General features: G+C 38.4%; 5 protein-coding genes and 1 long non-coding RNA gene across 7 annotated transcripts; 2 read left to right on the top strand and 4 right to left on the bottom strand.

Annotated features, from left to right (window-relative positions):
* The first annotated feature begins 460 nt into the window (after positions 1–460).
* On the top strand, positions 461–3,764 carry LOC130685569 (FERM, ARHGEF and pleckstrin domain-containing protein 2-like). Its single transcript, XM_057508893.2, has 14 exons — positions 461–605; positions 680–830; positions 1,046–1,135; positions 1,204–1,337; positions 1,395–1,476; positions 1,549–1,735; positions 1,821–1,930; positions 1,992–2,132; positions 2,193–2,344; positions 2,419–2,552; positions 2,611–2,774; positions 2,957–3,064; positions 3,138–3,289; positions 3,352–3,764. The coding sequence occupies exons 2-14, from the start codon at positions 807–809 to the stop codon at positions 3,443–3,445; spliced, it is 1,572 nt and encodes a 523-aa protein (XP_057364876.2). The 5' UTR covers positions 461–605; positions 680–806; the 3' UTR covers positions 3,446–3,764.
* Positions 3,765–7,074: 3,310 nt separating this feature from the next.
* On the bottom strand, positions 7,075–8,455 carry LOC130685581 (uncharacterized). Its single transcript, XR_008999622.2, has 3 exons — positions 8,285–8,455; positions 7,878–8,222; positions 7,075–7,772 (listed from the first exon to the last, which is right to left on the bottom strand). It is a non-coding gene; the product is annotated as an uncharacterized LOC130685581 (long non-coding RNA).
* A 1,177-nt stretch (positions 8,456–9,632) lies between these two features.
* On the bottom strand, positions 9,633–15,674 carry LOC130685508 (probable histone-lysine N-methyltransferase CG1716). The gene is made up of 11 exons (XM_057508810.1): positions 15,501–15,674; positions 13,250–14,895; positions 13,037–13,165; positions 12,525–12,962; positions 12,290–12,460; positions 11,939–12,227; positions 11,572–11,873; positions 11,363–11,501; positions 11,113–11,304; positions 9,980–11,056; positions 9,633–9,922 (listed from the first exon to the last, which is right to left on the bottom strand). Exons 2-11 carry the CDS (start codon positions 14,890–14,892, stop codon positions 9,764–9,766), a joined length of 4,539 nt encoding a protein of 1,512 aa, XP_057364793.1. The 5' UTR covers positions 14,893–14,895; positions 15,501–15,674; the 3' UTR covers positions 9,633–9,763.
* A 115-nt stretch (positions 15,675–15,789) lies between these two features.
* On the bottom strand, positions 15,790–20,123 carry LOC130685570 (uncharacterized). The gene is made up of 13 exons (XM_057508894.2): positions 19,963–20,123; positions 19,756–19,899; positions 19,245–19,470; positions 18,445–19,187; positions 18,273–18,360; positions 17,865–18,194; positions 17,291–17,526; positions 17,071–17,224; positions 16,872–17,009; positions 16,660–16,774; positions 16,472–16,578; positions 16,239–16,370; positions 15,790–16,169 (listed from the first exon to the last, which is right to left on the bottom strand). Exons 1-13 carry the CDS (start codon positions 19,965–19,967, stop codon positions 15,966–15,968), a joined length of 2,622 nt encoding a protein of 873 aa, XP_057364877.1. The 5' UTR covers positions 19,968–20,123; the 3' UTR covers positions 15,790–15,965.
* Positions 20,124–20,470: 347 nt separating this feature from the next.
* Positions 20,471–22,435, top strand: LOC130685679 (regulation of nuclear pre-mRNA domain-containing protein 1B-like). The gene is made up of 5 exons (XM_057509008.2): positions 20,471–20,728; positions 20,790–21,029; positions 21,093–21,455; positions 21,558–21,733; positions 21,879–22,435. Exons 1-5 carry the CDS (start codon positions 20,578–20,580, stop codon positions 22,020–22,022), a joined length of 1,074 nt encoding a protein of 357 aa, XP_057364991.1. The 5' UTR covers positions 20,471–20,577; the 3' UTR covers positions 22,023–22,435.
* A 12-nt stretch (positions 22,436–22,447) lies between these two features.
* LOC130685683 (alpha-tubulin N-acetyltransferase 1-like) lies at positions 22,448–23,985 on the bottom strand. 2 transcript variants are annotated; one of them, XM_057509011.2, is made up of 5 exons: positions 23,828–23,985; positions 23,573–23,719; positions 23,341–23,512; positions 23,078–23,268; positions 22,448–23,017 (listed from the first exon to the last, which is right to left on the bottom strand). In XM_057509011.2, the coding sequence occupies exons 1-5, from the start codon at positions 23,899–23,901 to the stop codon at positions 22,759–22,761; spliced, it is 843 nt and encodes a 280-aa protein (XP_057364994.1). In that variant the 5' UTR covers positions 23,902–23,985; the 3' UTR covers positions 22,448–22,758. The 2 variants fall into 2 exon arrangements, with proteins under 2 accessions (XP_057364994.1, XP_057364995.1); XM_057509012.2 differs by having other exon boundaries at positions 22,448–23,005.
* Positions 23,986–23,996: the final 11 nt, after the last annotated feature.

Genomic DNA, 23,996 nt, shown 5'->3' with positions numbered 1-23,996 from the left:
CCATTCCTTCTTATTCATTTCGGTTTTTATCCCAAAAGAAGTTTTCCAAAACTAGTCGACTTATAGAATCGTTGATTCTACTCATATAATTGCTCTTAACGGATGAAGATTTTATGATTCAGAAGAAGAAAAAACAAAACAAAACAAAAAATAAAATACTCTTGTAATAGTGTTATAGTGCACCTTTCTTTTTCGGGAGGTCGTTTTCTCCTTTCCTGTTTGTTAACGGGATATCCTGATAAAAACAAATCCTGTTCAATACAAATCAATGAATTGTAAATGAGCGCGTCTGTCTCTCTTCTCTGTCCACTAACCTTTATTCCAAAATGCGAACTAACATGAATGGATTTATTGACTGGTGAGTGCAACAGTCAATCTATCGGTGTCTTTTTGTGTCGTGCAGTACTTTCGTCTCGTGTTTGGTTTTATAGTGAACGGTTGTTTTGTGATAAATGTCTGTTACTTTTGAGCGAAAGAGAAATTAATTGATCCTTATTTTTCTCTTGGAAATGATCAGAGGAGGAACCCGTTGCTGGTCAACTAGGTGAAAAAGAAGAACCTGAAGTCAAAGAAACTGTGGAATGCGTTCATCTGAACAAATCATTGTGAGTATTTTTCTTTTCTTATATTGTCATTCTGTTCGAAATCTAAATGTTATTGGGTCACTTTGTTCGTGCAGAAATGGGATCGCGGGAAAACTGCCTTCACCACCGCTGTCACCTTTGCTGGGGCATTCGATTGAAAATAATAACAATATTAATAATAATATTGGTGCAAATACGTCAGCAAAATCGAGCAATGGACCAATGGATGGCGAAGTGCGCCGCAAGGTAACTACCTCATATTTTTCGATGACGGGCAAGCCCAGGACATAAGTGTTCGATATTAGTAATCGGCGGTACCACTATTGTTCTTTAATGATTAAAGACCAAACATGGGACATAAGCATACTGCCTGTCTGATATCTGACTTTTTTAATCAATTGGAAATCGCACTTGATCTCCGCAATCAGAACACAAATTTAAATGAAATTTTTTTTATCCAGCGTCATCCAACAGAGAAAGCTTATTATATCGCCAAAGAGTTGCTGATGACCGAGCGGACTTATAAAAAGGATCTGGAAGTTATTGATTTGGTAAAGTGCATTTCGGTTGAAAACATATTTTCAATATTTCCCGAATGATTTTTATTTTGTGTTTCCAGTGGTTTCGCGATGAACTGAACAAGGAAGAGTATATGCCAGAAGAGGTGCTGACACTTCTGTTTAATCATGTGGATCCTCTTTACGAACATCACACCCTTTTGCTCAAGGAATTGGAGCATCGCATGGCCGCCTGGTAAAATTCTAATGACTTTCTGCTCCTCTAAGTTGATGTTTGACATTCTAAAAACAGGGAAGGTCGAACGACTGCATTCACCAAAGGGGACGTTCATCGTATCGGTGATTTGTTGCTAAAAATGACGAGCAAGTTAGAGGTATAGTGCAATGGTTTCATTTTTTTTTTATATAACGAAGAGTCGTTTCAATTAGAGCTTTATGTTTTCTAGCTTTATAATCGGTACATAGAGAAACATCGTTTAATCTTGGAAAAACTGGAGCAGTCCTTCAAGCGTAATAAGACCTTTGAGCAGATCTACCGCGACTTTGAAACTCGCAAAGTTTGCTACCTTCCTCTCAACACGTTCCTGCTGCGACCACTTCAACGTATTCTCCACTATCAGCTCATCGTCGAACGTAAGTAGTAAAAAATGAAATCGCCCAAGTCCGATTTTTGATTGTTATTATTTTTTTTTTTTTTTTTTGCTTATTTGTTACAAAGGGCTTTTGAAGCACTATGAGCCAAATCACATTGATTACAATGACTGCACACAATCCAGAATGCAAATGGAACATGTCATCACAAACATCACTCACAACATCCACGCTACAGTAAGAGTATAGGATTGAAACAACTTTACATTCAGGTTTAATTGAGCTCCTCTCTTTCCAGGAAAATTTTGTCAAACTTGTCGAATTGCAACGAGACTTGGTTGGAATCGATAATGTCGTTAGCCCCAATCGCCAGTTTCTCCGCGAAGGTTGTCTTCAAAAGCTCTCACGCAAAGGATTTCAGCAGCGCATGTTCTTTTTGGTATTTTTCTTCATATGTTTGTTGGTATGTCCATATCTTAATGCTGTTCGATTTCTACAGTTCTCTGACGTTCTCCTGTACACCAATCGAACTTCCGGTCCACTATTGCAATTTAAAGTTCACGGGCAGCTTCCTTTACGTGGTGTAATGGTGGAAGAAAGTGAACCCAAAATGGGCAACCAGTTTTGCTTCACCATTTATGGAGGCAATAGGTACGCCAACAAATTTATGGGCACAACTGGTGAAGACTATATTTAAGTTATCGACAACATCTACTAATTAACAGGGCCCTACTGGTAGCAGCTAATTCACAAGAAGAAAAGGATAAGTGGCTTGAAGACTTGGTTCAAGCCGTTCAAGCTGCTAGAGAACTATCCGATGATGCGTCCAGAATAAATTATTTTTCGTTGAAATCATGTAGTAAGCTGCTTGCCGTCGATGAAGTGTGATCTGTATTGATATCTATACTAATTGATAGGTTCTTCAGAAGAAGTGCTTGATAAAACCGGAGCTACAGAAGATTCACATGCTAGCACCAGTGGAAAAGAGAGAACACAGCAGCAAAGGAGTAATACCACTGTTCACGTTTGTTGGCATAGAAATACATCCATCAGCAGTCGCGACCAACTTCTGGCGCTTGAGGTACTGTGATTTTTTTCTTTTCTTTAGTATCTATAGTCCGCTCTTGTCTAGAATGTAACACAAAAGAAAGATTTAATACGCATTTTTAGAGTGGATTATATTTGATATCCGTGGTATTTTAATATTATCCTTTACAAGCCTTTATTTTAGCTTAAATGAATTGTTAATTTTCTTAAAAACAGAATCAACTAAGCGGGTACCTTCTACGCAAGTTCAAAAACAGTAACGGATGGCAAAAGCTTTGGGTAGTCTTTACCAACTTCTGTCTCTTTTTCTACAAAACATTTCAGGTAAAATGCCACAATCAATGCTGTGTTAGCTTGCATTCCAGTATTTTGAGTTCCATTAATGTTTTCTGTGTAGGATGACTTTCCTCTAGCCAGTTTACCTTTACTTGGCTATTCGGTCACGTCACCGAATGAAAGGGATCATATTCACAAAGAATTCGTTTTTAAACTTCAGTTTAAAAATCACGTATATTTCTTCCGAGCCGAAAGTGAATACACTTTCAACAGGTAAAGCAAAAAATGTTGAGATGTTACTAGATTACAGATTAATAAATATCGATTGAAACTAGATGGATGGAAGTAATCAGTAGTGCTACGCAGCACTCAGGGCGGTTGCGTCTGTTCAGCCGCAAGGAAAGTGAAACAGTATCGCCACGATTTTAACTGCTGAGATACTTTGCGTCAAGCAGCGATCTATCAAACGAAGCCGATTGCCATTGCATGTTTTATCTCCTACGAAATAGTGACTAACATATTGCCTTCAATGCCAAGCATATAAAAATGTTGTGCAGCTAGAGGGCAGGTTACCTAAAAAAATTTTGTTTTTGTTTTTCCCCTCTGCTTCATAAACTGGTTAATGATTTTAGAATCCACCTAATATTTCATCTAACTTGACAATATGTATTGATTTTAAATGAATTGGTGTACATAACAAAAGCCATCGTTAAGGTGACATGAAATACACCAGGATATTCAACCGAAATCCAAATTCAAGTTATCCTTAATGCGAAAAGTGCCACCATCTAGAAAAACCTTAGGACATATTTAACATCAGATTAAAAATCTGACTGTTATAACCGAAGCAAAAGATTGATTAGATAAGAAAATCAATGGAAATTGAAGTAATTGTTCAATATTGATTGTAGGGGATAAATTTTATTCAATTCAAGAGATTTCACTTTTTTATGGCAATCCGTTTTACCCAAAAAAAAAAAAATATCGGTCTTTTTTCTGTTTCACTGCTATCGCCATCTACCGGTCATATTTCTAGTTAATTTAGTTAACGAAAAATCATCATACTCAATTTTGGAATAAACTAAAGGAAAGGAGCTATATGGCAATCCGTTTTACATAAAAAAATTTAAAAAAAATGGCGGAAAAAAAAAATCGCACTTTTTTCTCTTTTTTCTACCCGTAGCCATCTATCAGTCGGTTTCGTTATTACAGGCATGTAAGCAATTTGAGTTAATTGTATCCCATTAGCAGTTAATTGAGTAGCGTGGCTGGAGAACAACGCGTGGCTGGAGGAACAATTGAAAAATGGATAAGATAATAAAACAAAAAAATGGTAAGTATAAACATTATTATATTGGTTTTCAATTATTAATTATTGTTTATTAGATCAAATTATGAAGCTGCAGGCCCAGTTATTGGAACAACACAAAATATTAGATAACAAAGCTAAGGATCGTAGGCCTAACACGTAATGATTCTATTTATTTGCTTTTATTCATTCGTGTTTTGTAGCTCAAATTTTGAGTCTTCAAGCTCATCTAGTGGAAAAGAACAAATTGGAATGGAACAGTTTCCAAACAGTGAAGGAGGTTTTTCCAAACTCATCCCTAACTGAACATGAGGATGAATTGGCATTAGGCGAACACAGTCAGATACCTAAACTTTTCAAATAAGAATTCAAAATAAGTATAGAATTTTAAAAAACAATTATTTATTGCTTAGTTATTCAGTCCACCACCTGACAGTGTGTTAAATTTAAATTCTGTTAGTGCTGCACTAAAAGAATCGTTAGTAATAAGCTCATGCAGTGAAGGAACTGAACAATTGTGGGACCGTATTTGGGCCGAAAATGGGTGTGGTACAGAAACCCAGAAATGGCACAAGTTCAACATGAAACATGGATTAGTTACTTTTCGGTTTTTTGTCTATAGAAAAAGTATTTTTAATGCTATTATTTTGCATTCACAGATTTTAACGGGGGATCAAATCAAGTCTGGAAGTGTTACAGGATGGACGAGTGAGCCTACAGATGAAAAAACACTGAGAGTGCATTACCGTAAGGTGTGAGGTAAATTAATAGAGTAATGCAAATTGCCTAATGAGAAGTACCATCTTGTGTTAATGAATCCAGTACAACAGCAATCCTTTATAGTTCTGTCACAGCTAGAAGCCTCAAATAATTCTGCTTCTCTTGCTAAAGAACAACTTGTCCTTTACATTCAGAGTGTTGGGAAAACTGGGTACTTAAATGGCCCTAAAGATGTTTTAATTTTGCTGCTATTGCAGAGATGAACATCATACATGGACTCTTTAGGTATGAAAGGATTTTTCTTCAAATAATTTTGAATTTATGACGAAGAATTTCTCCTCCTTTTTGCCAACCAGGTCTTATCTACCAAAAAAAATTTAACCAATAGGAAAGGATTTTCATGTACTGGGAACACAACTATCAACAATGCAACATTCTACAGGTGCTAGTTTATCTTTCAAGAGCCTTATACAATGAAGTTAATCTGCAATTTGTATGTCCTTTCCCAAGCTTCCAACAGAAGTTGAATCTATGAGTCATGTAAGTTCCATGATCAACAATTGTTGTGTTTAATGGTGTTGTTTTTCTTTTCTCAATATAGGTTAATAGTAACATTGGATCTGAAAAGATTCTTGGTTGGGGCAAGACACTGAATAAATTGTATTGATTGGATGGATGACATGACATTGCTATACTTAATTCGGATTCCCCAGACGGTATTTGATATTAAAAAAATTGAAGTGCATATCTGGGCTCCCTTCTTTTCTGAAGCCCCGTTTCCCCTTGACTCATAATAAGCCCGTAGGGGGTCATGCCCCTACTGTACGGTATATATAAAAACAACATATACCGAGGTTTGGAGGGCTCTGGCCGGAAAGGGGACGTGGGGTGCCGCTTAGTCCGATGATGTGTTCACGGAGGGCTCTGTGGCTGCCCACAAATCCGAACTAAAGGTTAATCGCTCCTGTAAAAATGTTCCAAATCTTCAGCTCTTCTTCCGGCTTCTCTTAGCCAATCACCGGGTAATCTCCCCGGTGGGTCAACAAGGCAGTGTCTCCCCCTGCCTGGGTTGACGGCAACTTTTGAAAGGGCTATTGTGCCTTTTTAAAGTTGCAAAAATAATTGTAATGTGCAGAGAATTGTCAATAAAAATTTTTTTATAAAATGTTTTTTGCAAAATTTGTTTCTTTCATTGTCTGTGTTCATACATTACATTTATCAACTTTTTTTTCATTTAGCTTGCTCATTTAACCTTTACTGTTTATGCCACCTTTGATGATAGGCATTGTTTGCATTGGTTTATCGTTTATCTGTAAGCATTCATTTATTATTCAGGGATCGAACCCTGGATGTTCGGCATACCGCGCCGATGCTTTACCAATGAGCCATGAATCATATAAAGTCAAGTTGGCTTTTTTCTAGTCACTTGCGGACTTGCATTTACACTTTGAATAAAACTGAAATGCAATACTGCAATATTATTTTCTACATTTAGATATAGATCTTTATACATCTACTAAGGTTTGAACCCAGGGTAACAGTTATCGCAGCTGAATGCTCTACCACAGAGCTATGGACCTTAAGAAAGAAATAGAAAGATAAACATATAGTTGTGAAAGATGCATAAACATCCTAGACGATAACATATGATATGCGATAATAAAAATTTTTAAATATATCTCGTGGCTCAATGTTAGAGCATCGGCGTTGCACGCTGAATGTCTGGGGATCGATTCCCATGCCAGTAAAACAATATACAAATACAAAATTACTTCAGAAAATATCCATGTATTAGTGTAATAAATAATAATTGAATACTTACAGATAAACGATACAACGGTGGCAAAAACAATAAAGATGAATTGAGCAAGCTAAATAAAAAAAAAGTTGATAAATGTTATGTGTGAACAAAGCGAACACAGACAAATAAAAAAATTTTGCAAAAAACATTTTATAAAAAAATTTTTATTGACAATTCTCTGCACATTACAATTATTTTTGCAACTTTAAAAAGGCACAATAGCCCTTTCAAAAGTTGCCGTCAACCCAGGCAGGGGGAGACACTGCCTTGTTGACCCACCGGGGAGATTACCCGGTGATTGGCTAAGAGAAGCCGGAAGAAGAGCTGAAGATTTGGAACATTTTTACAGGAGCGATTAACCTTTAGTTCGGATTTGTGGGCAGCCACAGAGCCCTCCGTGAACACATCATCGGACTAAGCGGCACCCCACGTCCCCTTTCCGGCCAGAGCCCTCCAAACCTCGGTATATGTTGTTTTTATATATACCGTACAGTAGGGGCATGACCCCCTACGGGCTTATTATGAGTCAAGGGGAAACGGGGCTTCAGAAAAGAAGGGAGCCCAGATATGCACTTCAATTTTTTTAATATCAAATACCGTCTGGGGAATCCGAATTAAGTATAGCAATGTCATGTCATCCATCCAATCAATACAATTTATTCAGTGTCTTGCCCCAACCAAGAATCTTTTCAGATCCAATGTTACTATTAACCTATATTGAGAAAAGAAAAACAACACCATTAAACATATTGATTGTTGCTCATGTGACTTACATGACTTATAGATTCAACTTCTGGCAGAAGCTTGGGAAAGGCCATACAAATTGCAGATGAAAATCATTGTATAAGGCTCTTGAATGATAAAATAGCACCCCTAGAATGTTGCATTGTTGATAGTTGTGTTCCCAGTATGCTGAAAATCCTTTCCTATTGGATAAATTTTTTTTTTTTTAGATTAGACATGGTTGGCAAAAAGGAGGAGAAATTCTTCGTCATAAATTCAAAATTATTTGAAGAAAAATCCTTTCATACCTAAAGAGTCCATGTATGATGTTCATCGCTGCAATGCCAGTGAAGTGAAACATCTTTAGGGCCATTTAAGTACCCAGCTTCACCAACACTCTGAACGTAAAGGACAAGTTGTTCTTTAGCAAGAGAAGCAGAATTATTTGAGGCTTCTAGCTGTGACAGAACTATAAATGATTGCTGTTACACAGGATTCATTCACACAAGATGGTACTTCTCATTAGACAATTTGCATACTCTATTACTTTACCTCATACCTTAATGGTAATGCACTTTCAGTGTTTTTCAACTGTAGGCTCACTCTTCCATCCTGTAACACTTCCAGACTTGACTTGATCCCCCACTAAAATTCTGTGAATGCAAAATAATAGCATTAAAAATACTTTTTCTATAGACAAAAAACCGAAAAGTACCTAATTCATGTTTTATGTTGAACTCGTGCTATTTCTGGGTTTCCGTACCACACCCATTTTCAGCCCAAATACGGTACCACAATTGTTCACTTCCTTCTCTGCATGGACTTATTACTAACAATTCTTTTAGTGCAGCACTAACAGAATTTAACTTTAACACACTGTCAGGTGGTAGACTGAATAACTAAACAATAAATAATTGTTTGTTAAAATTCTATACTTATTTTGAATTCTTATTTGAAAAGTTTAGGTATCTGACTGTGTTCACCTAATGCCAATTCATCCTCATGTTCAGTTAGGGATGAGTTTGGAAAAACCTCCTTCACTGTTTGGAAACTGTTCCATTCCAATTTGTTCTTTTCCCCTAGCTGAGCTTGTAGACTCAAAATTTGAGCTACAAAACACAAATGAATAAAAGCAAATAAATAGAATCATTACATATTAGGCCTTACCATCCTTAGCTTTGCTGTTATCTAATATTTTGTGTTGTTCCAATAATTGGGCCTGCAGCTTCATAATTTGATCTAATAAACAATAATTAATAATTGAAAACCAAAATAATAATGTTTATACTTACCATCCTTTTGTTGTATTATCTTATCCATTTTTCAATTGTTCCTCCAGCCACGCGTTATTCTCCATCCACGCTACTGAACTAACTGCGAATGGCATCCAATGGACTGAAATTGCCTACATGCCAGTAATAACGAGTCTGAGCGGTAGATGGCTACGTGTCGGAAAAAAAGAAAAAAGTGCGATTTTTTTTTCCGACATTTTTTTTTTTTTTATGTAAAACGGATTGCCATAGTATGATGATTTTTCGTTTACTAAATTAACCAGAAATGTGACCGGTAGATAGCAATAGCAGTAAAACAGAAAAAAGGCCAATATTTTTTATCTTTATTTTGGGTAAAACGGATTGCCATACATGATTTCGATTGCAAAATGATCGAAAATCACAAAAATAAACGCGCTTTCACGTAGGCCTTATAGTTTCTGAAATAAATGCAAGAAACGGCTAAATGAAAGTTGTAGCGCTATCTGCAATGGGAATGCTATAAGCTTCCCACTATTTTCCAAAATATTTGGCTAAATCCTAGAAATATCTAGCTAATAGGGTTTGCACTTGAAGAAATGAAAATAGTGTGCGAGAGCAAATCAAAACCGAAATAAACAGCGAACAAGTATACTGTACCATCCAAATGATGTGCAAAAGACGCACAGCGGCAGCCAGCGCAACCTACTAGAGGACGAAACTTTAAGTCAACTTAGGATAAATCTAGCTCATTCAACATTCAAGAGCACGTCATAGCCATTCTGCAAAACCCGTTACATAGTTCCACCATAGTTCGTTGAAATTTCATATATTCATCGTTTTTTGTTTTCTTTTTAAAACAGATAAAAATTGCAGGAGCTAAATACATTGTACACAACAGTCGGGCGATACACTGTTACAAGACAAAATGATAGGAGTCGAATTCATGCGTCATCGTCGTTTCCCCGTTTATAAGCAGGTCCGAATTTCACCATGTATTTTTTTATAAAATCCTTGGCTTTATGCTTGACACTGTCGTTAACCACTAAATCTTCAATATTACGGCAATGTTTGAGCTCCTTAGCCAAGACAAAATGCGTCATCTAAAAAAAAAATTAAATTTGATTACGATGAAATGTATAGATTCAAAAGATACACACCTTCCGTGCCAAATGCTTGAAATCATCTGTGCATGTGATGCGTCCTAGTTTGCAATCAGGTCGGCGATATGGGTTGAGGATGTTCACAATGTCTGATGAGATTTTCATACGGAATGCGTCCTTGATTTTGCGCACTGTATTGGCAGAGACGTCTCGGTTTCTTTCTTGTTCACCAGCTTCGTCGTCACCTTCTCCTAAGTTCATGTAGTCGTCCAAAGATCCATCCATCACATATCTTTCTCCGCCTATGTCGTTCCCTTCGCCATTGACGACAGCTTCTCCATCTTTTTCCTCTATTCCAGCTGCTTCAACTTTATCTTTTGCGCTTGGTTCTTTGGTCTTCTTGCGGCCATCTACCTTGAGTAAAGAGCGCTTATATTTTTCTTTCGCTCGCTTTCTCATCTTTTGTTTCTCCTTTTCATTTAACTTTCTTCTTTCTTTTTCTCTACTTTTCGTCTTTTCTTCAGTTTTGGTTTCTTCTATCCAAAGACCTCGCTCTCGAATGCGAGCAAGTTTCTGGCGCAAAACGCGTTCCTTAAGCTCGCGATATCTTTGGGCATCGTCACTTCTTTCGAATTCACTGCGCGGGCTTATGATTTTTTCGCGGCAAAGAAGACTTCTCCGTCGCTCTCTTTCCTGTTCTTTAGAATTGTGAAAAGTGATGTTAGCTGCCGACTCATCAACCGCGGTTGAAGTGACGGACTCAAGAGCATCTTCCACTTCTTCTTCCTCCTCCTCTTCAGAGCTAAAATCGGGCGTGTCAACTTCCGCTGTAGGAGGCTCCCATTGCGGTAACCTTAAACGCACATGGTAATAATAGATTCGACCACGTTCGTCCATAGCATGCCGCCAGAAGGAGGGTAGTTTAAATGGCAACCGAGAAACTTCCGCGGAATCAAGAGAAGTGCCAGTGTGGAAAGTATCATTTTCCAATGGAACGACAAGTGAGGCTGGAACATAAGGGATCCCAGAGGCTTCATGTTTACAAAGGTCAAAATCCATGACAAGAGGGCCCATAATAGTCGGATTATAACCTTTTGGTATGACTAGGTGGAGGAGAGGTGGCTCATTGGAAACCTAAGAGATAACAAATCATCTTTTGACAACCAATTCGGTTTTTTATGATCGATTACCTTTGCTTGATTGGTTGAGCTTGTTTCGGAGAGTGGTGTAAGAGCAGAGAGATTTGCCGATGATGAACCAAGTTCATCTGAACAAGGTTGCCAAACACCAAGAACGGGATCCCAAATTACTTGAGGTAGTCCAATACTATAGCCGGGGCTGGCTGAAGCGATGAAAGGGGTTGCTTCATCAAAGGGTGTGATCTGTAATCAATAATAATATTTAGTCTGGCCTCTGCGTAAAAATTTCTTAAAATCTTACGGCTGGCTCAACGCCAAATGCGAGACATTTTTCTAAATGTCTTCTCCAAACGTCTTCCTGGCACCTTCTCGCACGTAGCTCTTCATCTTGCTGGGCAACTTTAAGGGCAAACAGTCGTCGACGCTCCTCTTTCGAAATACTAAATCAAATAAACATATTAATCACATCCTGCTACGCTTGGTTTAAAAAATTCTGTGGAATATACTAACTTGTCAACTTCCAATCGTGGCATTTTACGGTTTTCTCGATCAGGAGAATCTCGCAACCTTTTTAATTTCTCTCTTTCCTTAGGTTCTCGATAACCCGCATCCATCCGATGGTGGTTATTTGGTCGGCGGTCATAGCTACTTTGCTTGTTGAGCTGATCAGCCACATCGGGAATCATGTTCCACTCTTTGTCGGCTTCACGTTCGTGTTCTTTCATTTTTTCTATACGTTCTCTTTTTGGAATTCGGAAGACTTCTTTCAAATTTGACCACGAGTCAAGCAACTGAGATGCCATGGAGATTATCTAAACGGAAGAGTTTTTTTTAATGCCTTCACTAGGATCATAAGATTCCCTATTGGGTATAGTACTTGATTTGGCAGTTCCATTTGATTTTCGAACGTTTCTTCAGTTTCGGTTGAACTTTCCGGCTTAGCTACCTCCACCGTTGATGGAGATTCACTAACAGTAGACCACTTTTCGACAATCGAAATCAACTTACTGTCCAACAGCATGGTTTTATTAGGCACTGGAAGGCTAGATAATGTTGAGAGCAGGTCCATCTTAAACTGAAGGTTCTCAGAACTTTGTCCAAGGGAGGAAGCATCAACCATCCAACCCCAGAGCAACTTAAGGCCGTGGTAATCTAAAAACAGTCGCCTAGAAAAAAATGATTTCATTACCAAAAAAGAAGACAAGAAAGAATTCTTTGTTTTTATTACCGACACGCTTGCTCTGAATTCCGTAATACTGTAAGGATGTTCTTCCGAGCTTCAAAATCTTCCGCCCTGACCATTAGACGCGAAAGATTTAGGGTCTCAGTACGGTTTTTAACTCCCAACGTAACCAATCTCTCGATTTCACTTTCCAGGTCAATGGTATTAACGTCCTCCCTGTTTTATAATAAAGATCACCCAATTAAAATTCGAAATGGTCATAAAAAATGGTTTCGCAAACCTGAATAGGTTTCGGCTTTTACGCTTCTCTCGATCTCGCTTTTCTCTTTTATCTCGACCTTTGTCCTCCTTGTCCGGATCTTCTCCTATCCATCCTCGACAGTTGGTGGACTCACAGTAGCAACGTTGGGCCTCTTTGCCATAGCGCTGGAATTGGTAATCGAAGGTAACTTCGTCGCCTGCTCTGAAACTCTTGCGTGCGAAAAAGCCGACACGAAGGTCTCCGTTCACAGTCCATTTCTGAGTTTCAGCATTTGGATCGCAACTGTGGTTGATAAAGCGGGATACGTTGCCTTGTTGGGTTGCGTCGATGATGGCGTCCGATTTAAGTGCCATAAAATAGTAATGCTTATTTTTCTCGCGGGCGTACTCTTTCGCACGCCGATGAAACTCCCTGGGGTCGATCACTTCGCCGACGTATTCAATAATGAAATCTCCTCTGTGTAAAATAAGATAGTAAATTATTATGCATATTCCAGGAACATTATATTGCTACTCATTAGGATAACTTACGGATCCATATCCTGCAAAGCACGAAGTCCAACTCCTTTCTTCTCCGTGTTAAATACTTCTATTTTAGCATACTGTCTTTTCTGGAATCGTTTGTTTGTGCATCGAACTCCTAACTGGCAACGAGGTCCACTAAGCAAAAAAAAAAAAAAAAAAAAAAAAATCGTGACGAATTTGTAATTCATTTGCCGTAGAAATAGAAATCTAAACCATTACCACTCTATCATGAGGAGTCGATTGATGCAATCTTCTCCGCAACCGAGTTCTCCACGAGCAATTTCCTCCTTAGTGAGGGAACAATCGCATAACATCCTTTTGACCTCTTTGCTGGTGTTCCTACTGGTCAAGTACTGATTTTCTTCTACAATTTCGAAAGATTTCAATCTTTCTTGTATGATGGCAATATTTTCGCTCAATTCTAATTGGTTTTTTCCCTCACAGTCTCTGGTGTCGGATAAAGGTGGAAGACTGCAACTCGTTTTAGGGGACATACTGAGTGGACTGTTATTGCAGCTACTCTGGTCCGAATTTCCATTTCGGACCACCACTTGCTCCAACTCGCTGGTTCGTCGCCACCTTGATTTCACTTTAACAGGCTTTGGAGATATAAGCACAGAATGAGTGTCGAAGGCTTCATCGTCTCTCCTTGGAGTGTTTCCAGCCGACGAGTTGTATAGTTGCTCTGCCGCACTATCTTTTACAGTCAATCCTTGGGAAGAATCTTCGCGTTCACTGCTTGTAGAATCACTGGCATAAACATGATTAAGAACTTCTTTGTTACACTCAGGCAAGGACATATCGCGCGTAACCTCAAGCTTCAAATTTTCAGTAATATCTGACACGATTTGCGAACTGGTTAGAAAATCTGATGAGGGTTCAGTTTGCATTGAGACGTCGTCTGTGGGGCTTTTCAATTTTCCTTCTTCAGGAATATGTTTTTCATCACATTCATTAGAACAGACTACTTCAACCGAGATCTCCGATGGGTGAAGGACGGCGTCCTGTTCCTCCGTAGTGAGGTCCTGGGCCTTTAGTATAGTAGATGTTGCATCATGCGAGAGTTCGACCTCTTCAGGTATAAGATGGTTGGTTTTCTTATTAAACTTGTCTGTGTTTTCTCCGTCAACAGGAGAATTTTGATGATTTGGTTCCGATGTTTCTAATCGAGAATCTGTCGTAGGTAAATGAACTTGATCTTCTTCAACTCTCTGTTTAATTTCGTTGTCGTCATCAACAATGCGATCTTCACAGGTAGAATCATTCTGCTTAACGGACTCGCCTAAGGCAGCCAAGTCTTCGGCAATGCCAGCATTTATTTCTAGCGCACAACGCTGATGGGGAACTAGTTTTTCATGAGGTATTGTTTTAGCACTTTTTATGGCAGCCGCGCGTTGACGAACAGGAAGAACTTTATTTACCGGACCCGGATCGAAATCCGCATCTGGTGCCCAACGGTTATTGGGCTTAATACGACGGCCACTTCTACTGACGTGACTCGACGATTCAGCCGCGCTGTTCACGGAAGAAGTCATGTGATTGGAAGAGCCCCTCCCCCTTCCTCTGCCCCTCCCATTCCCTCGTTTTCCTCGGCTAGCAACTGGTTTGGCAGGGTCTGTTTCAGCATTATCAGCCTGAGTTAAATTTGACAAATAACGAAATTTGCCTACATGCTTAAGACTTGAAACATGCAGGCCATTGCTTGAGGAGTCATTATCACTAGAAAGTTTTCGAGTCCTCTTTGGTCTCCCTCTTCCTCTTTTACTAGTTCCACGAGATGGCTTGGAAGGGGATGAGGATTGGTTTGAAGATTCAGCAGCAAATATGCCTTCTTCAGAAGCACTAAATTCTGCTTCACTCATTTCCTGCAAAAAAAAAAGACTATCAGACAATGTTTGGGCTGCAGTTTCAAAAGAATTAAAACAAAATTTTAAAAAGCTGTATGAAACTACTTCATACTTTCCAGTCAAAAGGCTGATCTAGATGTAATGAACCCCACAATTGTGTAAACTCAACTTAGAAATGAACTAGCAAACACTCGTTTTATGTTGTATGTCAAGCCATTGCTTCATCGTAGATGAAACAGCTATTGCTTTTCACTAGAAACCTAAACTAACATACTCAAATAATAAACTAGCAATAAAATAATGCCAATGTGTGAATTTTAGGTTTACAGAGGATCATCTTTTGAAACCTTCATAAAGTAGATGAGGGCATGTACAACAATATTTTCACTTCAGCGTCAAAACTCTTTGCTTCACTATGATACCACACAAACATGTACCTGTAACTTCAAATAAAATGTAGCACATCAGTAGCAAATATAAGAAAAATCACAAGTTCTTAATTATTTCCCAAAATGATTTAAGCTGTAATTGAGGTAAGCTTGTGAGCTGCAAGTGTCAGCCACTGCCAGCAAAAACCTGTAAAAAGCTACTTAGCATTCTGTATCAAGTTTTCAAAAACTTACCACAGGCCACAATAAGTTGAAATAGTCAGATTGGTGAAACAAGAGCCAATTAAACAGATTTTTACTAATTTAAAACCACGTCCATTCCACATTTACAACATCCCCAGTTATTCAGTGCCGACCAAACTGTCGACAGGCACAAGTTTCAGGTATTGACCACATGGCGTTGGCGTCGCCAAAACGGCATTTACGCTGCTTGACACTAGCCTTGCAATGGCTCCATGTTTTGCCTCTTGGGCGATGTAACGACCTAAAAATGCTGAAAATAAAACAATATCAGCATGCTCAATTATAATTAAACTACAATGGTGTATTGTCAAACCATTCGATTCATTTCAAAATCCAGGAGTAGGCTAGATAGGGGAATATAGGAGCGAAAAATTATTGAACTAAATCAGTTCATAAATGTTCAACCCCATGAGGTGAATAATATTCAAGCCATATGAGATGTCGAATCCACTTATCTCAAATTTTTTCTGTAACAAATGGGTGGGTTAATGCTTGGTGGATCGTTAGTCGTTTAGTCGGATCCAGCATGAGAAACTTGTCCAGCATATCTCGAAGTTGCAATACTTTGCGGTACTGATCATCGGGTAAATGTTGGCCACCGATTAGTTCATTTTGCAAATCGCGTATCGGATTTACAGTTGACATGACTACGACTTTTTCCTAAAGGCAAAATTTAAAGTGAATTAAATTATAAAAGACTCCAAACAGTTAGGCTGCAACTACAAATACCCTTTCTGTCAGCTTGTCCACCTCACGAGATAGGAAATTAAAACTGGAATCGAAGTGTTGGTCTTTAAAAGCTCCTTTCCGAATCAATTTATTCGGAAATTTGCCCTTTAAATCCATGAACAGCTTCAGCATCTAATCGGTTGAATTAAAACGCAAATCACTAGTTAGCTCTTGTCTAGGTATTAGAATGCATGTGCAATCAACGATTAAGGCCCAGGTCACAGGACAGTTACCTGATTGTTCGAATTTCCGGGAAACAGAATTTTACCGGTATAGAGCTCATATATGGTGCACGCCAAGGACCACACATCAACGCCATAATCATATGGCATTCCCAAAACTGCGTGTGAGAAAACAGGCGTTGTACAATTGATCGGTAATATTGATGAAATTAGAAACTCTGGTTCTAGTGTCTGCTTACTAATCTCGGGAGATCGGTAAAACCGGCTGACTAAATAAGGCGTGATTTCATTCTCGGCTACATGGGACGCTGATCCGAAATCGCCTAGCTTCAACATTACCTTATTTTCATTTACCTTTAAGAAGACAAACCGTTAAAATGTTTTAGGTGTCGTAGCAGATGAGAATCGACGATCAATCAGAAATTTGCATAACAGTTTGAAAAAAACTCACTAAAATATTGTCCGGCTTGATATCAGCATGTAGAATATTGACTTTCTTGAGAAGCCTCAAGGCTAGGAAAAGTTGTTGACTGTAGGATCGAACGGCTTTGATATTGAGCCCGACATCTTTGCCGTACTTTTTTAAAACCTTCATAGTACAAAAGAGAAAAATTAGTTAAAGGAATAACAGTCGTTATTAGTCACCTCACCTCTCTTAAGTTCATGGCTAATGGCTCAAATACTAAGCACAAGTGTTGCTTGTGGAAAAAATGTCGGAAGAGTCGTACACAATGATGTTTGTCTTCAGAATCGGCATCATTGAGCTTTCGCAAAATTTCCAATTCCTTGAGTCCAGTTTTGTGCCTGAAAAGAAAGCACATACAGACATAACTATGATAATAATTATATCCAGAAATTCTAAATACTCACATGATCTCGTTGTTGCGTATAATCTTGATTGCCACTTCTTGCCCCGCCCGAAGTTGGTCTCTTGCTCGAATCACGTTGGAGAAGACACCTTGACCGGTGTAGCCGTACACAGAGTATCGCCCGTCCAGAGTTTCGCCAATGCAAACTCTGTAATAGCCTTCCGCGTCATCCCAATTATCTGTCAAATTGGGGTTGTCTGATACACGTTTCATCTGTTCCATGGCTGTAGCAGGACTCTATAAATTGGAGCAGAGAAAATAGTTTCCAGCGGACATTAAAAATGTTCAAACATTGAATTCGAGTGGCAAATGGTGCATCAGTGTGCTCATACAAGAGGAAGCTCAGATGTCGAAGTGTTGCTCTCAACGACGTCGCCAAAGGAGCAGTTGGATACGGCTTCTTCTATTGATCTACGATAATCTCAATGCCATCAGCTTAAACATAACAGTGTCTAATATTTAGTAACCTAATAAGATAAATTACGAAAACCCACAATGATATCGGCATAAATCATAAATCTTTGAGAGTTGAACTGAATATGGGCACACTTGATAAAAATCGAAAGAGGACTCACACTGTATTCTTCAGCAAACATATCAGCTTCCGGAGCGAACATGTCCCTTTTTTTAGCTCGCTTCTCATCATCCAGCTTCGCTTCTTTGGTGTCCGTTTGGCCGTCAGTTTTAGTAGGGGGTTCGACAATGTTGGAATCCTTCTGCTTATCCATACCAGCAAAGTTGCTTTTTGTCACAATGATAGGAGAATCAAATGACATATTCGGTGTACTCATAACAGAGTCTTCGCCTCCTTCATTAAGCACTTCTTTGAACGGCGAGGATGTTCCAGACAAATAACCCTCTACGTTCCAAGATTGGCTGGAATCCTCTGAGGGAGCTCCCAGTTTCTAAAGAGGATTGAAAGTTTTTTTGTTTTGTTTTCTTCAAAGTAAATTGGTGGATCGTGAAAGCAGTGACTGTATTACCTTGAGCAATTCTTCCCTTTGCTTTCGGCGCTGTTCAATAATTTTGTCTTCATCTTCTTCTTCGTCTTCGAATTCAATATCCAACGGTCTATGACAAAGGAGATTTTTAATAATAATCAGCCACAACAACCGAAAACGTTTTTATGAAATTCTGAGTTGATATTTTTCTTACACGTCTTCGGATGATGAATCGTGTTGCTTGTGGGATTCTCCGTTCTTTATTGGCCCCTTCGATTCTTCTTTTCCTGATCGCTCCCTGTGATCATCTCTTCTGGACCTGTCCCTGTTCCAGTCCCTATTGCGGTCTCTGTCGCGGTCTTGGTCATTTTCTCTGGTTTGGCGATCTCTTCTATCCGGCTCGCGACCTCTGTCGCGATCATTTCCTCGCATTCTTCGATCACGATCTTCTCTCTCACGCTTCGAGCGCATGTCTCTCTCTCTCCTTTCTCGTCGCTCTTTGGATCGGTCTCTTCTTTCGCGCTCAAATTTTTCTCTTTTGTCTCTCTCCTCTCTTTCACGTTGCTCTTTCCTTTCTCGTTCTTCCCGCTCACGCTGATCCCTCCGGTCTCGCTGTTCTCTTTTTTCGCGTTCTTTTCCTCTTTCCTTTTCTTTTTCCCTCTCTCGTATTGCATTTCTTTCTTTTTCCCGGTCTTTTTCTCGTTCCTTACCTTTTTCTCTTCCACGGTCCCTTCCTGGCTCTCGTTCTTTTTCTCTAAAACGTTCTTGTTCCAATTCCTTTTCTTTCACCCGTTCTTTATCCCGAATAGGGCGGGGTTCCTTGTTCCGTCCATCGGTAACAATTTCGACTTCCCTCGATTCTTCACGTATTTTTTTACTAGTTTTTGCTTCAGACGTTTTATTTTCAGCGTCCGAGCAAGAAGAATCGTAAGCACCAAGTCTTGCTTGTAATAATTCCTATCAAAATTTGTTTTCTTTTAATATTCTTGTTAGAAATTTTAAATTTAATGCAACCTTTTGCTTCATAAGCTCTTCCAAATTTAATTCTTCTTCCAGGTCAACAAGCGTAATTTCTTGAGTTTTACCATTTTCTAACCCATTCAGGTTTTTCATGGATTTCAAAGATTCTGATTCCACATCAGATTCTCCCTTTTTAATTTTTTTCTTTTTCTTCTTTTTCTGTTCATCATTGTCTGATTCGTCTGTGCTTTGATCCCTTTTCTGCTTACGTTTCTTTTTTCTGAAAAGCAGAACATAATTTAAATTATTACTTATGTTCATTGAAAAGGCAGTATTTGTCCTTTTTCAATTGCCATTATTGAACACAAATAATGATTGTAAATAAAATTTCATTCAGAAAAAAATTTAATAATATTATCATGGCCTAATAAATGCAATGAAAAGCTATTTCAAGGCATGCATTAGACGATAACAATTTCTACTTACTATCTATCTTTAATACACTTCTCAAATCCATCATTTGTTCGGCAGCAACAAAATTAATAGCAAAAAACCAAAAACTTACTTTGGATGTTTCTCGTCTTTTTTCTTGTGCTTATGGGTCTTCTTTAATTTGTTCTTCTTATGTTTGATTTTGTTTTCGTCTTCTTCTTTACCTTCATTTTCATTCTTTGCTACCAGCATGTCGACGTCACTCAGCTCCGGCGTACTTAAAATCCATAACAATTAACTCAGTTAACTCACAGGAGGGGTAAAAATATTATCATTTTACCTCATATTAATCTGTGTTTAAGGATAAACCAATACATATGTTAATCTAAACAATCCACAACAAAATAGACGAACAGCAACAAAATGTAGATTTACTTCGATTTGTCCAAGGTTTTGACAGACTAACAAACTCAAGATACAGACGCAGCATTGCCACAAATACGATATTGTTCTGAATGTTGCAGGTACTTGGCACAAGCGGCACAAGCGCTACAAGCATAAAGGAGAAGGCCAGAAGGGACAAGCACAACCGGGAACCGGTAGTCCGGCGCAACAGCATAAGAACAGAAGACATGAAAGAAAAGATGTAAAGAAATAAGAATAAAGTAACGATCTATCGAATGAAATTTTTACACCAAAAAATTCCCTCAAAATTGCGATAAAATAAGAACAAGGTATTCATGCCTTTATAATAAAAAAATAGGTTTACTACTACATGGTTCTCCACCTGGCTCCGCTGTAATCTGCAAAACTGCGGTGTGCAGACAATGAAATTCCGTTTTATCATTAGTCTGCTAGATCGAAATTCCAGAAGACTCACAAGTCACAAACTGAAAGGCTGAATTCGTGTGTGTAGTGTAATAGAAGAAACGTGCTCTATGGAGATTAACTAACCATGTCAGGATTCTCCGAAGCCGCGTTAGAAAAAAAATTGGCCGAACTGAATAATTCTCAGCAAAGTATTCAAACATTGTCCTTATGGCTAATCCACCATCGTAAACATCATGTCAGTATCGTCAAAATCTGGTTAAAAGAATTCACTAAAGGTAATCTAGCAGTTTTCTTTGGTTCAAACTGGAAAACTTTCTTACTATCTTTTTATTTTAGCCAAAGATAGCAGAAAACTCACATTCATTTACCTGGTTAATGATGTAATCCAGAACAGCAGAAAGAAAGGGCCGGAATTCAGAGATCAGTTTGGGCCCATTCTTGGTCCAGCCTTGAAACTTATGGCTCAAGCTGTCAATGATGAAAACACTCAAAAGAGACTTGAGCGCATTCTAAATATTTGGGGTGACAGAAACATGTTTGACTCCAAGCAAATATCTGAATTCAGAAAGTCATTAGGTACAGCATACAAATGATACTTTCTTACTTGCTTTTTTTTTTAATTTTTCTACTTCTCTCTAGAGTCAAGCTTCAAAAGAAGGCATGACAATGGGGAACCTCCAGTGAAAATCTCAAGAAGGGATAGAGGGGAGACTTTAGAAAATATCAAAGAAAACAAAGAACAAGAAGATCCTGATAAAAACAAAAAAGAAAGGAGAAAATCTGAATGTAATGAAGTTATACAGTTTGATAAAGAAGGAAAGAAAGAAGTGCACATAACATTGTCTCCCAAATTACCTGCAACTGACGCCCCTGAGGCTGAAGAACTAGTAAAGTCTTTGCAGTCCCTTGAAAATGCAGCATCAAGTGATGGTGTTGTCAGAGCAAAAATAGCTGAATTACCCCCTGAAGTCTCTGACGTCAGTTTGTTATCGAAAATTTCAGGTAACAAGTGTTAGGGATGCACACGCCACCTACCATACCGACCTTAGTTTTATATGTTAACGTAGGGAGACAATTAAAACTTACATTATGTTATTTATATAGATCAAACTCAAGCAGAAACATTAACTAGCAAGGTGAATGAAGCAGTAGAGTTACTTAACGATTACAATGGGCGATTGTTGAAAGAGATGGAGGATCGAAAATCGGTAACCAAAATGCTCCATGAATTTACAGCAGCACAAAAAGAACTTTTGGTTCAAGCTGAAGAAAGACTCCAGGTATGGAATACGATGATTTATGTTTTAAATATTAAACATATTGTATGGGCTTTCTTATCGGCTAAAGGTTGTTTTAGTGCAAAAGAGAATAAATTTCATAGAGAAGTCAAATCAACTACATATATCCATTTTGTGTTCATTTTAGGAATACAAAGAAAAGTTATGCAAGGTATATCAAGTTCGTGAAGAATTACGCTCCCATGTTTCCAGTTTGCCAGATCTTTCACAGCTACCCGACGTCTCGGCTGTTCCACTACCGTCGGCGGGTGACCTTTTCAGTTTACGTTGATTTTGTTGTTTGTATCTCTCTCTCTCTCGCTTTGTCTCTTTATCCCACTCCCAACCTTTCCCTTCCTATTTCCCTCCTTCTCCTTTTGGGCAATATGCTCGAGTTCATATTTAATGCTAGGTATCTGGCAAAGACTGTTGTTTCAGCGTTTCACCCGACCGTAATTACGTGTTGACATACAATTGGTTGGCGAAGCAGTTGTCTTTTTGCACGTAAGGATTGTCATCCTCAACATTGATTCCCGTTCTTTCTCAACCACGATTGCTGCCCGCCATTATGTTTGGAGATTCTTGAATTTTTTACTTGATTTCCATTTGAGATAAATTACTTTGCCAACGCATAGTTCAATCGGCTGAAGGATGTGTTGTATGTTGTACGAACGTCAGGCATGAATAAAAACCAAATTAGCGTCATCTAGAAATTACTTATCATAACAAGTTTTAATCTATTCTACAACGTTAATTGAAAATCCATCAATAGTAACATGAAACGCAAATAATGTTAAGCAAAAGCACGATAAACGTTTTGTTTTAATAAATAATTCGAAGAAATATGGGTTAATCTCACAAAACCTGAACTTACGCTATATGTTTCTATACAAAGAAAATGGAAAATATTATTTTAAAGCTGCCAACGAGTAAAACAGATGGAACAAGGGCGGAATCGCACAACCGAGGTCTAACAGTCCAAATCACATCAAGCTGTGGCTTGAACGATGGAACGAGTATCACCTATTCTACCACAACCTATGATGACCAAATTTGGAAGCAGTTTCCGTGGCAAAGGGTTTGGGTTGATTCTGAACACTGATTTGGGCAGTCGGTGACCTACTTACATTGACTAATGAATTTGTACGCCAAAGGTCATTTTGGTTGCACTCGGGTTCATGATAAAAACATTCGGTGACTGACTGTCTGCTGCGAGTTCGAAAATTAATACTTTGTCCGCTTGCAGAATTGAGAGCAATCATACTGTTGCACCGGCTAGACAGAGAACTATCACGTAAAATAACGTGTAATATTGTGGTTTATAATTCTAAAACTTCTGGTAAATACCTGGAGTTTGTGTTGCATGTAGAGGGCTTGTTTGATGCTTGACGGTCACAGTTATCAAAAAATCCTTCATAAATAACAAAATTGTTCACTTGAGGAATGAAGTCCACAAGACCATAATGCTTTCGAAGAAATCCCAGAAACTTTTCGGAAGGACGGTCAATTGCAATTTTGTCAACATGTATGTTTTCATCCTAGTGGTTTTCATATTGGTTTTCAGAATTAAGTATGATGCAGAGTATAGAGACAAGTACCCCTACCATTACCTCCAAAAAATGAGTAAACAATACTTTTCCTAGTCCCATTCTCTGGCATGATTCGTGGATGTAAAAGTCTAATACACATAGTGGTTCGAGCTCATTTTGTTGTCCTTTTCTGTCCAGTAGAAATAGCTTTTTTGGGCCAATTTTTAACATGCCCAAAACAGCTCCATTCCCTCTGAAAGTAGAGTTACAGAAATCATGCTTAAAGAAATTAAATCTGTCTGTGGGTCCATACTTATTGGCAGATGAATCTGTCATGATGTATAAGGTTTGGTTAGAATTTGCAAATGAGTGTGCAACAGTAACCGGCCTGTGAAGATTTTGGGCAACACGGGAAGCCTCACCAACGTAATCGACCATTTTCCAAAGCTCAGGGTCACTCCTTTTTGAAAGAAGTGACTCATTGGTGTTAATTATTCAACAGAAATTTGCAATATGACAACTAAACAACTTGTTGATGTTTGATCTTAAGTTAGGGAATGTTCAGTACCTAGCAATATCTTGTCCCTTGAATTTCGTTATTGGATTTCGAAAGAACCTGTTGATATTTGAATCGAATTCCATGATGTGTTTTTTTCTTAACTGTTTTTAAAAGGTGTGTTCCCACTGAAATGGGGGAAGCAACTAAAGGCTTGACTACGTCTTTTTCTCAAACTTCG

Source organism: Daphnia carinata, chromosome 3 (genome assembly GCF_022539665.2).
Source record: "Daphnia carinata strain CSIRO-1 chromosome 3, CSIRO_AGI_Dcar_HiC_V3, whole genome shotgun sequence".
NCBI lineage: Eukaryota > Metazoa > Arthropoda > Branchiopoda > Diplostraca > Daphniidae > Daphnia > Daphnia carinata.
This window is presented reverse-complemented; position numbering and strand designations above follow the sequence as displayed.

Bases quoted from the DNA above. Each gene is read 5' to 3' on its own strand.
- LOC130685683 (XM_057509011.2), bottom strand. From the start codon at position 23,901: ATGGAATTCGATTCAAATATCAACAGGTTCTTTCGAAATCCAATAACG. The intron at 23,720-23,827 runs GTACTGAACATT...TCTTTCAAAAAG, and splicing joins AAGGGACAAGATATTGCTAG to GAGTGACCCTGAGCTTTGGA. The intron at 23,018-23,077 runs GTATTTACCAGA...TTTACGTGATAG, and splicing joins ACATGCAACACAAACTCCAG to TTCTCTGTCTAGCCGGTGCA.
- LOC130685570 (XM_057508894.2), bottom strand. The intron at 18,361-18,444 runs GTAAGAAAAATA...CCTTTGTCATAG, and splicing joins GATTCATCATCCGAAGACGT to ACCGTTGGATATTGAATTCG. The intron at 16,775-16,871 runs GTGAGTTTTTTT...GTCTTCTTAAAG, and splicing joins TCAAGCCGGACAATATTTTA to GTAAATGAAAATAAGGTAAT.
- LOC130685508 (XM_057508810.1), bottom strand. From the start codon at position 14,892: ATGAGTGAAGCAGAATTTAGTGCTTCTGAAGAAGGCATATTTGCTGCT. The intron at 12,963-13,036 runs GTAAGTTATCCT...TATTTTACACAG, and splicing joins GCTTTGCAGGATATGGATCC to AGGAGATTTCATTATTGAAT. The intron at 12,228-12,289 runs GTAATAAAAACA...ATTTTTTTCTAG, and splicing joins AATTCAGAGCAAGCGTGTCG to GCGACTGTTTTTAGATTACC.
- LOC130685679 (XM_057509008.2), top strand. From the start codon at position 20,578: ATGTCAGGATTCTCCGAAGCCGCGTTAGAAAAAAAATTGGCCGAACTG. The intron at 20,729-20,789 runs GTAATCTAGCAG...TTTTTATTTTAG, and splicing joins GTTAAAAGAATTCACTAAAG to CCAAAGATAGCAGAAAACTC. The intron at 21,734-21,878 runs GTATGGAATACG...TGTTCATTTTAG, and splicing joins AAGCTGAAGAAAGACTCCAG to GAATACAAAGAAAAGTTATG.
- LOC130685569 (XM_057508893.2), top strand. From the start codon at position 807: ATGGATGGCGAAGTGCGCCGCAAG. The intron at 831-1,045 runs GTAACTACCTCA...TTTTTTATCCAG, and splicing joins ATGGCGAAGTGCGCCGCAAG to CGTCATCCAACAGAGAAAGC. The intron at 2,345-2,418 runs GTACGCCAACAA...ACTAATTAACAG, and splicing joins ACCATTTATGGAGGCAATAG to GGCCCTACTGGTAGCAGCTA.